Raw genomic sequence first — 14,870 nt, forward strand, 5'->3', positions numbered from 1 at the left:
CATTATTTTTTTGCTTTCATACCATGGTGTCTGCATAGTTCAGAAATAAATCTATCCATTTCTTTCCAATTACAATGCCGAGTGAATTTACAGCTACAGAAACAGAAGAGGGAAAGAGATTTGAAATTGTAATTTTGAGTTTATTGACGAGACTGCCCTCATCTCACAGTCGGAAAAACTGAATAGAGAGAAGGTATGAAATCAAAACTGGAGCCTTGTCATGCATCTCTTTTGGCACTTGGATCAACAAAAACAGAACAAAATTAAAAATCACAAAAGATAATAAAAAGAAGTCACACTTCTTGTCCCCTTGTGTGAACAGCAACATACACAGTCCTGAGGTATTCGGGTTGGCAGCGCCTCAAACAGGCTCAACACAAAAACATAATGTGATGTTTATGTTGGATTAAGACTAGAAAATGAGCATCGGGGAAAATGCCCACTGTACAAACATCAACGAAAACCTACTCTTGCTTTCCCCCACACAGACTTCATACTCATATGTCATGTACCACGAAGCCAAAACAAGTGCAACAAATTATTAGTGAGAATATGAACATCCTAATTAAAGAGTTATCTCTTCCTCAAATGACACATAAAATGATTACACCAAATAGTGCCGCCAAAACCGTTTCATTTGTGTAGTGTGAATGAGGGAAAGATATTTCTAATAAAAGTGTTTAAATCTTAACCGAAAGAAAGAAAACTGGATCAAAAAATCCATACAAAAGATTTGTGCTGTATTAGTCATATTTTTTCAACAATGTGCATGATCAAATTGGCCTCTATAGTTCCACTTACAGAAATCACTACTGCACCAAACATATGCGCGCGCGCGCACACACACACACACACACACACACACACACACACACACACACACACACACACACACACACACACACACACACACACACACACACACACACACACACACACACACACACACACACACACACACACACACACACACACACAGCTGAAGGGTAATGATGATGATGAACCCGTGTTTCATAGTGCATCGCAGTCGGAGGCCGCAGAAGAACCTGCGACGCTGCATCTGGAGCGAAGCAGAGTTACTGTACATGTAGACTTAATTTCTAATAATACAGCTTTGGTCATTTTTGTTGCAATGTTTTTTTGTTTTTTTAAGGTGGCATAGTTAATCATAATTTAACAATGATTATGCAGTTATTCACAGGTGCAGAAAAAAAAGTAGCTTTCAAAAAAAAAATTCTTCCAAAAGATTGATTCTTAATTCCTCAGATGGCGACTTTAAATATGGGGGGGGCATGACATTGTAGCTGAGATGCTTCTGCGGGTAGTATAGTTTTTACACACCTCGCACGCACATATTATAGCAGAAACTCGCTCGGATGCACGCACGCACACACACACACACGCAAGACAAATGTTTCATCAATTTGTGTCACCTTAGCAAATTGCATTCACTCATGAAATTCCCTGAAGTTGATCCTTATTAAAAAGTTAAATGAAAATTCCTAAGTGGAACCAGTTCTCCTACTTCATCTAGTCACATCATATCACTGAGGTGATGGTTGCTAATGCCACCTACTGGCCAGGTAAATACATCATTACGGAATATGTAAAAAGTACTTCACTTATGTGAAAGGTGCAATCTAGATTTGAAACAAACTGTATTGCATAAAAAAGAAAAACCTTGCCGAGTACATTTGCGTCGCCTTATCTATGTTCTCCTCTATGGTGAAGTAATTTAGATTTTTTGTTAATGGTCCGCGTCATAATCACCACGTACAACTTCTATGTGCCTAGAGTGGCAATACTACAGGCTCGGTTCAGGAAGCACCAGCCTGGCCGTCTCATCCAACAGTGTTTAGGCATTAAATACCAAGTTTAGTCTCATTGGATTATAACAACCCCCTCATTTCCCGCACCACGTATAATAAAAGCTACATTTGACTTGTCTGTCTAATAAACATCGAATCATATTAATGTTTCAAAGTGGAGGCAGGATGTGAGCGTGGCCATCGTGCTGCTCGACGAATCTCTTCCATCGGCTGTAAACATGCAGGCTGGGTCGGTTCGGGCTCCTTGAAGGGCAGTGAGGGGCTCCGAGGCACACGCCACTCTGAAACTGACATGGGATCAGTGTTAGGAGACTTGGCTGCTCCGTGACCTGCAGGCGTCAAGGGTTTGTGTCCGTTCCAGAGTTTGGGGTTTGAGGTGAATCTGCTGAACAAGGTTCAGTCCTGGCATCCTCCGTTGCCTTCTCGCAGAACTGTTGCTGCTCCTGCGAAGGTCGTCCTCCTCCTTGGGGCTCTTCTTCCTCCTCTTCCTTAAGAAGCACCCCTTCTTTCCCCAAGACGAACTCCAGCGTGGGCCCTCTGGCTGCCCCCTCCTCCAGCTCCCCCTCCTCTGCGAGGCGGAGTTTGATGTTCATGCCGAAGGGTTTGACCGTCTTACCTAGACGAGGAGGAGACCCAATGAAATGCAAAATTAGGATTACTATAATGAATGCAGAATTACATCCAAGATTTTATATTTTTTTGGCTGTGACTGCTTCTGCATCTGCATCTTCTGAAAAATCAAGGTCATTTTGAATTGCTGAAGTCCAGGTGTGGGACACACCATTTCCCCTCATTGTTATGAAAACTGGATCATAAATATTCAGAAAAATGTGTCTGGACAATGATGTGCGTTCTTCTCCTAGTTAGTTCTCACCGTGTCCCATCTCCCTCTCCTTGGCCAGCAGCAGCACATCCACATTGTTATGTTCCTCCAGGGCAGCTGTGAGCACTGCACCCTCACGGCTGAAAAGGAAGACCAAAGCTAGGGTGATGTCTTCCGTCGAGTCTCCATCTCCAACCATCTGGAAGAGGGGAGTGTCCTCACTGTTGCTTCCCTCACGGTGGTCTGAAAAAAAAAAAAAAAAAAAGACAACATGGAAATAACTGGAATCACTATTTGGTAGTTATTCTAACTCTGCATACTGAGAATGGAGTAATACTGTGGGCAAAAAAACCCATTATGATCCGAGTTCAGTTCCTTACCGATAAAGATAACTCCTATGGCTCCTGCCTCCTGTAGCCGACGAGCCTTTACGGCAAACATGCAGTCGCCGCGCAGTGCCAGAGCGATATGGCCTTTAATTTCCATTGCATTGTCTATCGGCCCACATGCAGTGTAGGGGCAGGCTCTCACTAAGCGGCCCTTCACCTGTGGATTAGTTATTGTAAGTCATTTTGTTTCTCAAAATGGGATGGAGATAAAGTGAAATGCAGGTAAAACGAAAACATCATAGTAATTTAATAGTGGACGCTCACCCCATGCTCCTGTTTGGAGAGGTCCATTCCAAACTTGGCAGGTCCTGCTGTGAGGACTGTTCGACCCAGATATGGGGGGGATATGAGCTGAACAACATGAGGCACCACCTCCTCCTCCTCCAGTGTCTGGCTCACCTCCGCCACAAGTTTTACCCGGTACACTCCTTTATGCTCCTAAAAGGAAATTCATAGTTAGAAAACTCGATTGACTTTCACTTCATTAACTTAATTAACCCAATTCTTATAAACGATCTAAAAAAAGCAAAATCTCTGTAATCCATTTGCTATGATTGACACTTCTCCCTTTTACTGCTTGAAATCATATTTTACCAGAAGGAGCATGCATACTGCAAATGTAAAACCAGAGCAGAGCATTGCTGATAAGATGATGAAGAAATCTTTTAAAAACATCTTTGGATTATAAATTTGGCAGAACTTCATGTCTTGAGACGAGTAAAAAAAAAAGTACCTTCTGACTTCCATAGTCTCCTGCTGTGACCTCGTTCAGCGGAGTGAGAGATATGCCCATGCTCTTCAAAAACTCAACTGGCTCCATGCCATTATCGTGGAGCGGTAGCTCAATTTCCCTGTAAAGTAAGAACACACGGGTTAAAACTCAAAACAAGAATGGCAAACCGGTTCTTCCAGCGATTTCCCTTTAGAATCAAAAGCTCCTTTGCAACTGGACAGACCTGACAGGTAAGGGGCGGAAGGCACGGCCCACCCCAGTGAGATACTTGTAGCTGTCCCGGATGGTTTTTGCGAATGAAGGGTTGTTTGGAAACAACGTCTCCGTGCTGGGGCAGGAGTGGGTGAAGAGATCGTCTTCTTGTGAAACGGGAATCATCTCCTGGAGTACATGGCCCACAGTTAAACAAGCGCTTTCAGCCCTGACACAAAATGTGTGTTAGTGATGAAGTAAGACCTCTAACTCACTGTAACGTTGCCCTGACAGGACGGCTGGGTGGTGGAGAGAGAGACCGGCAGGAGGTGAGCCTCCGTGGTGAAGATGTAGTCATCAATATTGATGGGCAGCTGGCTCTTCTCCGAAAACAGCAGGTAGAGATATTTGAACATCTCTGCCAGGAAGAAGGAGTCCATCCTGCACACAGTGTAGAACGTTGAAACATTCATCGCAGATGTTCCAAGGTGCCAGTACAACAGTTGTTTCATCAACATAGAAAAAAGCTACAACAGGCTGCACCTTCCGAGGTAAGCTTATGTCTGTAATGGTATTTCTCTCACATGATACCTGTCTTCGTGCGCCCCGGTGCGGACGTCTTGCACAGCAGCAAACCCGCAAGGCACCCTGGTGTAGGCATTGAGCTTTTCCACGATGGACTGTCCCACTCTGAGGTAGTAGGGGTCACCAGTGGCCTGCGGAAATCAGAATATAATAAACCACTACTCTGCCCCTGGCTTACCCTGATATTGTTACCCAAGCCCAATCAATCAACACACTTCATACCTAAACCAAACCAAACCAACCAACTACAGCAACGCGCGCTAGCCAATCAGAGGAAAGTTAATGGCGGATCTTTGTCCACCACAGGTGGAAAAACAATGGCAGTAGGCCTCTAGCGTAACAAGATTGTGATTGGCCCCGGTGTAAATATTTGTTTTGTGGTTTTTTTTTTTATGTCTTTGACACTGTCCAGTCAGCTTCTTCACCTTATAGAGGTAGTAGGTGCTTTCTGCGAACTCTGGTCTCAGTAGGTGTTGGCCCCAATGAACTCTGAACTCAGTAGTGAACGCCTGCGAAAGATCAACCAAAGAGAGAGACAGGAGTTAATAGTGACACAAGCTTCTTCATCTAAAAAATATTTATAGATTTCACAGTAAAGAAGCTACAAGAAATTTCCACTTGTTTCTAAATTGTACCATTACCAGAGTGTGTTATATTGCAGATAAGAATACCATAGTATACAATTATGCTAACCAAGACAAATGATTTTATCCATATTTTTCACCACTAGAGAGTATAAATAATACATAATCTCTGCAAAGTTTAAATCATTAAATAGTACAAAATTAGTAGAGGTTTTTTTTTTAAATTACCTCTGGAAGAAACTTGTGCTGTTTGGTGACTTGGTAAAGCATCTCATGAGTCTCAATGGCAGGTTTCAGGTCTCCTCTTAACACCTGTGTGTGAAAATACAATGTCACTCCAGCAACACGAAATAAGCACTTGTCGACGAGTGCTGAGTTCCAATGCTTGTAAATGTGATTAATCGAGTGCATCTCGAGATGAGCTCGCTGACCTGTAAGCCAGGGAAGAACGCCAGGAGCGAGTCCATCCAGCTGCGCACACTCACTGTGGGGTTGTGCATGTGTACATTGAGCAGAAGGGGAGGTTGACTGATGTACTTCATAATGGCACTGTAGTGCTGTTATAGACACACACATCGTGAAAATTAGATTGGCAAACAGTGAAAAAATATCTTCGATCAATAACAATATAAACAAAATCAATGTTGGAACCGTGGACCAGGTGCCAAAGGGAAAAAAGCTTTATAGACCAGAGATGGAGAACTTACAATGTTGAACCTCTCAAGAAAAACATTATCTCCAAGAAGAATGTAGGCCTTCATCAGATATTCATAGTATGAGTCAATTCCAGCACCGACTCCACTCTCTGCAGACACAACAGTGAGAGAGGGTCAAGTAAAAGCTGTGCATGCATGTAGTGTGCGTAACGTACCGACTGTCCACATTAGAAAGTGTGTGGTTTTCATCTTGTGCCTTTACTGAAATTTTGATGATACTATACATGTGTGTGTTAAAATTGCCTCACCCCTGCGGACCCATTCTCCGTTATGGATATTGATGACGGTCCCCACCAAGTCGCTTCCTTTCTGCCTCCTCTCCCAGAGGACGTCCATTGCCTTCCTAGCATGCTCCTGTGAAACAGTGAATATTATATCCTTAGAATGTTTCTGGTAAAAATCTAAATCAAAGATCTCAGAATCTACAAAAAGTTTGCATTGGAAAAAACATTTCCATTTTTTAAAAGTCTAATTTCTACGCAGACAATGGAAGGCAATACCTCAAACACAGACTCTCCTGACAATCTGCTGAGGGCAGCAAATTCCAGGATCATTGTTCCTGCACAGGCTGTGCAGGTGTCTGATTCAGTGCCTGTGCGAGACAATGGGCTCAGGACCCCATGCCGCAGATTCACCTGGGAAACCCCCCCAAAAAAACGTAAGTTGTCTTTTCGTTGAGCTCAGATTACTTTAGATCGTGAAATCAGAAATTCGTTCTTCATTATGTTTTTCTCTGTGGTGAGCTGACTGTGAGGTACTGTTCTTTTCCATCAAACCAATGACCCAAATGTCATGGTCAATCATAACAAGATCAGTAAACAGCCTGTCTGCTCCATCCGCATACTTAGGATCTGAACTAAAATCCTGTGATGTTTGATAAGATAAAGAATACCTTAGGGTAGGGAAGGCCACTTGTGGTGTTAAAGGCAGGCAGTAATCGGTGGCCCAGTTCTTTGGCCATGTGCAGGAGCTCATCTCGATACCACTGCATTCTGTCCCCACGCTGACGAAGGAGGTCGGCCATCACGTGGGCCCCCAGAAGCCCTCTGGGGAGTAGTCAATGAAGGAAGAGAAGAAAGATTTTCTTTTAAAGGTACAAAATGTGGTTGAAAGGTTGGGATGGATGGCTTTAGAAACAGTAATTTATACGGAAGTACATTTATGTTATTCAACTTCAGTCAGTCAAAACTAATCTTTTGGAAAAAAAAGACTACTAATGTACAGTGCAAAGGCAAATACATTACAAACATGTTTCATACCCCAAAACCCTGATGTTGGTCTCAAACACAGACACCACCACGTCATTGTCCAGGCGTACGTCCCTCAAAGCCTTTCTCACTGCATCCTCAAACTCGTCTAGCTTGTTTAACACCTGCTCACACACACAGGAAAACAGGAAGGATTACATCTACGGTTAAAAATGTCTAAAAATGTGGTGAGAAAGAAAAAAAAAGGCTAGTTAGCAGGAAAGCCAGGTACTCACCACCAGGGTATCAAGGGTGTCAATCAGTGTGAGAGAAAACCTACAGAGAAAGGACGAGATGCTATGATGAGTGGCACAGCACAGCGGGGCTGGTGTCCCACTTTCCCACTGATCCAGTTTAATTTGTAATGAACCGCAGGCTGTTAAATGTCAAATCTGTCGCATCTGCAGTGAAATTACGTTACGCAACATTGTGGTACATGAATTGATGTATTGTACGGTAAGTCCATAAATTGTTGCCTTCTTGTAAATTCTAAGTTACAAGACTTTAAATTAGCTATATGAAGGAGCGCTGTGAGGAGACAGCCAGTTACTAGATCTTAATAATATATTACGTGGATTTGGTCTGAACAAATCTTTCTAGGCTCCTGATGCCAGTGGATGATAAACATACTTTCCCAAGGAATCATCTATGTCGCCTCTGTTGGGCTCCTGGCCACGGACTCTCCCCCTGCAGCTTAGAGGCATCAGCTCATCTGCTGGATAGGCATGTTTCTGCAACACAAGCAACACCTCGTAAGGCTTCATTTTTCTACAGAAATGGGGTCATTAAGGAAAAATGGCTGGAGGGTTTGAAAATTCTCCAGAGGGAGAGAGTTAATTTGAGCAGTCTAAAGCTTATGTAACTGCAGTATCACAAGTGGGACAGTTTGTTTTTTGGCTTCCAACAATTTTCGACAACTATATATTCCATCTGGTCTCTGGACTGAGATTGAGGACAGGTTGCAGATTTCATATAGTTACTAATAGATGTAAATTGCTACGGCTTTAGGTGCTGAGGATCAGAACTGACTTCTGACCAACAGGGGCAAACTTGCAAAGAAACTAATAGTTTTAACTAAAGAAAGTACTTGGTTTAAGCATTATATGGCCATTAGCTGCTACCAGGAATTAACATGAAGGATTTTCTTTAATAGCCCGTTGTTCTCTCTTCCATCATCAATTTCTTTAATTTCATTATTTGATTTGCACTTCTCACCTCAACCACACACTCTTGAATGTAGTGCTCCTCTCTGCATCTCTCAGTCTGCAAGGTGTTTTTTGTTTTTTTGCTTACGTTTAAAAACTCTGAACCACTGACTGAATCGAGCCACCCATGACCTGATCATCGTTGGCTGTACCCCCCCCCCCTTTCTTACTTCACATGTGGAAAGGCCTGACTCCTGGATAACAGAATATCCTGTTGCACCTGGCTGATACTGCAGCTGCAAACAAACCCTGCATGTTTGCTTTCTGCGCGAACCCAAGGTGTCGGGTTGGACTGGACTCTCTCCAGACACAGACCTATTTACTTCCAAAACTTCCCTCCGAACGACAACAACGTGCAAATATAGATGTAGAGGTAATAACAATTACTGTATTTGACTGAACACCTTACCATATAACTCCCATAGGCATGGTCGAACATCTCTACAATTTGGTCCCTGCAAAGAGAGAAAAATAAATGAATCAAAAGGGAAAGTGGCACATAAAGGGAAAGTGGCAGCGTTAATATGTCTGCATACACATTGTTCACCTGATAACAGTCTTCTCCTCTGGCGTCATGCTGTGGCTCTCTTGACATTTCACCCAGCCAAGGAGACCGGTGATCAGCAGGCTGTTAAACATCAACATCATCATCATCCTCATCATCATCACCATCATCACCATCCTCCTCCCAGCGTCTGTATCTTATTCCCCTCTTTTTTTTGGCCTCAGGTGAAGCTCCCGTCCTTTGTCCTGCGCCCACAGGAGGTCACACAGCTGTCCTCCTCTCTCACAGCCCCAGTGTGTGGGACTCCCGCCGTGCACTCCTAGCTAGCTCCCAGCTCCATGTCCCATGTCTCCGCCGTGCTCGTCCTGCGGTTGATCCAGGCTGGTCGCGACCATCACATGCCTCACGCGGAGCGCTGCCCAGCTGACCGCTTTGCACGCACACGCATGTGCAACGACATGCGGCGGCGAGCTGCAGCTGACGCGGTCAATGTTACCGTGCGGAGAAATACGACCGGCGGCTAGCCGGAGGAAGCCCAGCCAACCGGGTCGTTACCGAAGTGGTGGCGGGGTGAGACCGTGTGGGCTGACCCTCGCTAGCCGCCGTCACTGGCCAGCTAGCAGGTTGCTAGTTCGCTTTTTAGCAAAGCCCGGTTAGCTACAAGCTGGGCTCTATATTTAGAGTTAGCTCGAGGAAGTTAGCTTAGCGACTCTTCGCCCGTCGTGTAAACTGACGGTGGCGGTTGTTGGTGACACGTCCTCAAGTGTTACGACCGAACGGACGGTCCGACGTCCGAGCTGTCAGAGTGCGGCTGGGTGGGTTTGTGACCCGGCGGCTGCTGGTGATGCTGCTGGTGATGCTACTGTTGCTGCTGGGGCTGCTTGTTTTTTTGTTTTTTTGCAAACCAGTTTACATGAAACCGTACCTACTTCCGTATTGGTTACTGATAGGATTTCGTAATGCGGAAATGGGCGTGACTTGTAATGATACTAATTGTAATAATACTACTACTACTACTTATACTACTACTAATAATAAGAAGAATACAAATAATAATAATAATAATAATAACAATAACGAAAATAAAATTATAGTTATTTATTTTGATCTGTAATATAATTTTAAAATATTTATAACATAACATAATTTTAAAATAGTTATAATATATGTAATATATAATAAAGTATAAATATATCATGATATATATTATATTATATTATATTATATTATATTATATTATATTATATTATATTATATTATATTATATTATATTATGTAATACTATATGCTATAATATTGTATAGTATTGTATAACATCATTTCCACATAACAATTTGAACTAATGCTGGTAGGTTAGGTTGTCACTCTGTGGGACAAAAAAACTAAAAAAAAACTAAACTCAACTAAAAGCAAACAAAGCAATCAAACATTGATTTTGAAAACAAATATTTGCACATTCTTACGTCCAAAATAGGGATTTCGTGACCCAATGAACCCTAAAACATTTCATTCCCAGTTGCAGTTAAATTGTATTCACCCTCAGCCACAGGATGTCGCAACAACGGCCCCTCTCCTCCCTGTGTGCCACGTTCATACACCTCACCTCAATTGAATGCATTTATTTGTTGATATAATAACCCCATAACAAACGAATAATTGAATAATTGCCCAATAACCAGTATTACTATAACTATAACTATTATTATAACTAGACATACACAGGCAATGATGACATCATGAGACATCCGGACTGTGAGCAAATACTTGTTCCTGTCTCTCCAGTTCCTCTCTCACTGACTCATATTCCCCTGCCCTGAAATCAAACATACTGTCGTAAAGTCGGGATCATTAGCACAGATTGTTGCACAAGCAGCAGTCGTGGTGTAAATATCATATCTCCTGTATCCTTGATGAGGAGGAGTTTATGAGAAGCGTCAACTCCCCCGATGGGCGTTGACTTCTCAACTCCTCTAAAAGGTGTGGCGATTTAACACATACTGTGAAATTCCTCCTTTGACATCGATTCTTTATCCCCTCTCGCTTTGGTAAGAAGAAAACTCAATGTTCTCATTTCTGATCATAGTTGTTTTTTATGGATGAACACGTTTGTACTTTGCCTGAGCTCAATGGTTTGTTGTTGCGTGTGTGTGTGTGTGTGTGTGTGTGTGTGTGCCCCCCCCCCCCCCCCCCCGCTTTCCTGATCGGGAAAATCTTTATTCTAGACTGCAGCGATCAACATTAGAATCGGTCATGGTATTTGATTTGTCACAGCTCTGTTGGTTTGCTCAGTCCTCCGCTGTCAGACGATGGTAGTTATTGTAGAAGAATTACTTACTAAAAAAAGAATAATCCAGTGGATTTGTTTATGCAAATCTGGGCCCAAAGCGAAAGTCAGGGTGGGAGAGAAGAGAAGGAGGAATACACTAGATCAATACACACACAGTGATATGAAACATTAAGCCTTTGTCCTGTTTCTTCTCCTATAGTTTTCTCAAGAAACACAACAATGTCTGTGTGGGTGAGTAGTTGGTAATTTGCGAGGGATTTTAATGAGATTTAGCCTAAAAAATATAGTTTAAAACGTTAATATATTTGTTCTTATTATAGGATGACTTGGACCTGCTCTTAGACTCCCCCTCCTCACTGACTGTGGCAGTAAGTTGGACATAATCTTACCTCGTTTTTGACCACGGTTGATCATTTTATTGGTGTGCATTAGCTTGTGAACATAATGTGTGTGTGTGTGTGTGTGTGTGTGTGTGTGTGTGTGTGTGTTTATCAGTCCAGTGCAAGAGGAACTGTGAAGGACAAGGCGAACTTCAAAGTGGAAGAAGATGTGTCTGCACTGAGGAAGGCTATAGAGGGCATTGGTAAGTTAATGAGTTATCATTATCAGCACACTGTACATTCTAACTATGTCAGAGACTCACGTAAAGCATTTTGATCATATAAAGCACTTCAATCATATCCATTACCCATGAGCCTGTTTTGTGTTGTCCTATGCTTTTTATAGGTACAACAGAAAAAACTCTGGTTGAGGTGTTGACCCAAAGAAGCAATGCTCAGCGTCAGCTTATTGCGCAGGCCTATGAGAAGAAGACAGGAAGGGTACATCAATGTTTATTCATTTAAAATTAAAAATTTACTTAGGGACAAAGGGAAAATGAGAGGCAGAGTAAGATTTGTGTATTATCAACCTTTCCCCCATCAGAAACTAGTGGATGACCTGGAGGGCGACACCCACGGCGACTTTGAGGACCTGTTGGTGGCCTTGGTAACTCCTCCGGCTCTCTTCGACTGTCGTGAAGTCATCAACGCCATCAAGGTGAGATTGTGTGTCAGAATTAGGTAGACACCAGTTCTACAAGTTGCACAATGTCATTTGTTCAAACTTATTTTGCCTCAGATTTGTTTGTATTCATTTTTATCATCAATATTCACCCGTGCATATCATATTTTGTCTGTATCACATACAGGGTGCAGGCACCACAGAGTGTACGCTGACAGAAATCTTCTCCTCCAGATCCAACAGACAGATAAAGGCCCTGTCTGAAGCATACCTGGCAGGTTTGTATCATCCGCCCATTGGTAATTTCACAGACTGGAAAGTAACTCAAAATGTTGCGAAACGGTTAATGCTACAAGTCTGATCATTTGAAAATTCTTTGTGTTGTGCCGTTTCATCCAAGAAACGGGAAAAGCGATGATTCATGATCTGAAGTCAGAGGTATCTGGAGAATATGGGGAAGCACTGCTCATCTTGGCCGAGGTACATTCAAATTAAAACATATCTGCTGTCAGAAGGCACTTCCAGAAACAGATCCAAAACAACACATATTTTATAAGGAAATTTCTTCATATCCCAAAAAAACAGCACAATGAAAAGTCTGATATATTAAAAATCTGTGAAATGAAATCACCACAACAATGCGAACAGTCTTCAGCTTGAGGCCTTAATTGGAAAGAAAAGTTGTTTTCGACAAGATCTGTAAATCTGTGGAAGTGCTGAGGTGACGAACAACGTTTGGGTGATGAATTATGACAAGCAGAAAATTTACTTTGTTTTCTTCCCCATCCTCACCACAGGGGAAGAGAGACGAGAGCACCAATGTGGATACTGCCAAAGCTAAAGCAGAAGCTAAGGTATATTCACCACATTCAAATATTTACCGTGTGTTTAGTCAACCCTTGTTTTTTTTCAATCCACCATTTCATTCTGCCCAGGCGCTGTATGAAGCAGGGGAGAAGAAGTGGGGCACTGATGAGCAGAAGTTCATAGACATCCTGTGCCACAGGAGTGTTCCCCAGCTGCGACAGAGTGGGTGACATAATCTTCTCTGTATATTCAATTTAGTTAAGTCAATATTCATTAGAATGAATTCCCTTGTCACCATGGATACCTGTACCAAATGTCAAGGCAGTCAATAATACATTAGTTTTCAAGACATTTAACTCAAATGTAATGGTGGTGCTAAAAGTATAGTTACACACAGTCATTAGGATTCATTCTCTACATCTACGGATATCTGTTCAGCACTTCTTGAAAATTTCATCCAAGACGTATGTTGAAGTCAAAAACAGTTACACTTTCAACGTGAGAAGAAAAGTGATATTTAAATCTCCGTTGTGTTTTCGGCAGCTCTGGTTGAGTACAAGAATATCAGCAAGAAGACTTTGCAGGAGAGCATTGAGAGTGAGATGTCTGGAAACCTGGAGACGCTGCTTGTGGCTGTTGGTGAGAAAAATACATCTCTACTTAATCTCACGTTAACATTGTGAACAGTGGTCCATTTTTATTATGTGGCAATTTTATTTTTTCCCTTGTGGTAAAAGTATATCACGGCACGTCTGAAACACGTTCTCACATCAAATTCAGGACAAAAAAAAACCTTAGATTTATTCACTTTTGTCTCCGTCTAGTTAAATGTGTGAAGAACGCTCCTGCCTACCTCGCAGAGAGGCTTTTCAAGTCCATGAAGGTAAGCTTCGCTAAATGGCTAACGGAATCCACGTATTGTTTGGTCGCACCGTGCCCATTTTGTGCACAGCAGACAGTCGTATTGATCACTGCTGGCGTGGAAAGGAATGTTGGGCCACTGTTTTATGCGCAGCATTGGTTGAAATGTGTCAACTGGCCATAGCAGATGGAAAACAATACAAAGCTATTCACACACTGTACTGCTTCATCATCGGAAACCTTTTGTTTTTCCCCCCAAAATTCATTGTCCTACTGTGTCCAGGGTGCGGGGACCACAGAGTCCACTCTGACCAGGATAGTCGTCAGTCGCTCAGAGATCGATTTGTTGGACATCAGAGCAGAGTACAAGAAGCTGTTTGGATATACGCTCTACTCCCATTTAGAGGTCAGTATCATTGAGATTTAAAATAATAAAACAACTCAACATATCAATGTTCAGCAAGTGTTAAATTCCAGTGTCTTGTAGGTATTTCGTTTACATGTTCTTAAACCACAATTTCCTGTTTCCCCCCCCTACCCCTTTCTTTCATAATGTTTCTGCAGTCGGAAGTTTCAGGCAGTTATGGCAACGCCCTCAAGCATCTCTGTGGCCAAGATGACTAAACTCCTGTGATGAGAAACATATGGTGTGAAATGCAGCTTTATTACAAAGTGGAGGAGAAGAACTGCATCTAGCGACAAGTCGCTCACTGACCATTTCAATCACCTGATTTGCCTGAACGTAGCCCTGTCGACTGGAACTGATTGAGAATTTGGAATTCCAGTAATGTGCGACCAGACACTGATGTTTTAACTTTCAGTGCCATGAATGAATATAACACCAAGACTTGAGAAGAAGCTGATATTCATGGATATGAAGATGCTGTAGAATGTCCGAATGAATATGTAACATTGTCTGTATTCTATGTAACTGATAGAACAGATTTCTTCTGAAGTATTTCAGTTTCTTCTGGTATATTGTAACACAAATAACCTAAAAGTTGGCAACATGCACATGAATAGCGTCATAACTTTCAAATATAACAAAAATAAAAATACTATATTCTACTATGGGATGCGAGTGAGTAACAAGATACAAGACACC

At 42.3% G+C, this 14,870-nt stretch overlaps 2 protein-coding genes across 3 annotated transcripts; one reads left to right on the forward strand and one right to left on the reverse strand.

Moving 5' to 3' along the window:
* Positions 1-119: 119 nt before the first annotated feature.
* On the reverse strand, positions 120-9,738 carry si:ch211-282j22.3 (ER degradation-enhancing alpha-mannosidase-like protein 3). 2 transcript variants are annotated; one of them, XM_035609183.2, is made up of 20 exons: positions 8,851-9,738; positions 8,713-8,758; positions 7,729-7,829; positions 7,335-7,374; positions 7,111-7,223; positions 6,744-6,897; positions 6,352-6,486; positions 6,100-6,205; positions 5,843-5,940; positions 5,567-5,692; positions 5,364-5,447; positions 4,977-5,060; positions 4,558-4,682; positions 4,242-4,407; positions 3,998-4,152; positions 3,775-3,892; positions 3,306-3,479; positions 3,033-3,198; positions 2,704-2,895; positions 120-2,445 (listed from the first exon to the last, which is right to left on the reverse strand). In XM_035609183.2, the coding sequence occupies exons 1-20, from the start codon at positions 8,982-8,984 to the stop codon at positions 2,168-2,170; spliced, it is 2,595 nt and encodes an 864-aa protein (XP_035465076.1). In that variant the 5' UTR covers positions 8,985-9,738; the 3' UTR covers positions 120-2,167. The 2 variants fall into 2 exon arrangements, with proteins under 2 accessions (XP_035465076.1, XP_035465075.1); XM_035609182.2 differs by having other exon boundaries at positions 3,998-4,155; positions 8,851-9,737.
* A 993-nt stretch (positions 9,739-10,731) lies between these two features.
* On the forward strand, positions 10,732-14,833 carry anxa3b (annexin A3b). Its single transcript, XM_035609187.1, has 14 exons — positions 10,732-10,853; positions 11,295-11,326; positions 11,416-11,463; positions 11,591-11,678; positions 11,822-11,916; positions 12,020-12,133; positions 12,285-12,375; positions 12,498-12,577; positions 12,895-12,951; positions 13,033-13,126; positions 13,448-13,543; positions 13,729-13,787; positions 14,049-14,171; positions 14,330-14,833. The coding sequence occupies exons 2-14, from the start codon at positions 11,315-11,317 to the stop codon at positions 14,387-14,389; spliced, it is 1,017 nt and encodes a 338-aa protein (XP_035465080.1). The 5' UTR covers positions 10,732-10,853; positions 11,295-11,314; the 3' UTR covers positions 14,390-14,833.
* Positions 14,834-14,870: the final 37 nt, after the last annotated feature.

Source organism: Scophthalmus maximus, chromosome 20, assembly GCF_022379125.1.
Source record: "Scophthalmus maximus strain ysfricsl-2021 chromosome 20, ASM2237912v1, whole genome shotgun sequence".
NCBI lineage: Eukaryota > Metazoa > Chordata > Actinopteri > Pleuronectiformes > Scophthalmidae > Scophthalmus > Scophthalmus maximus.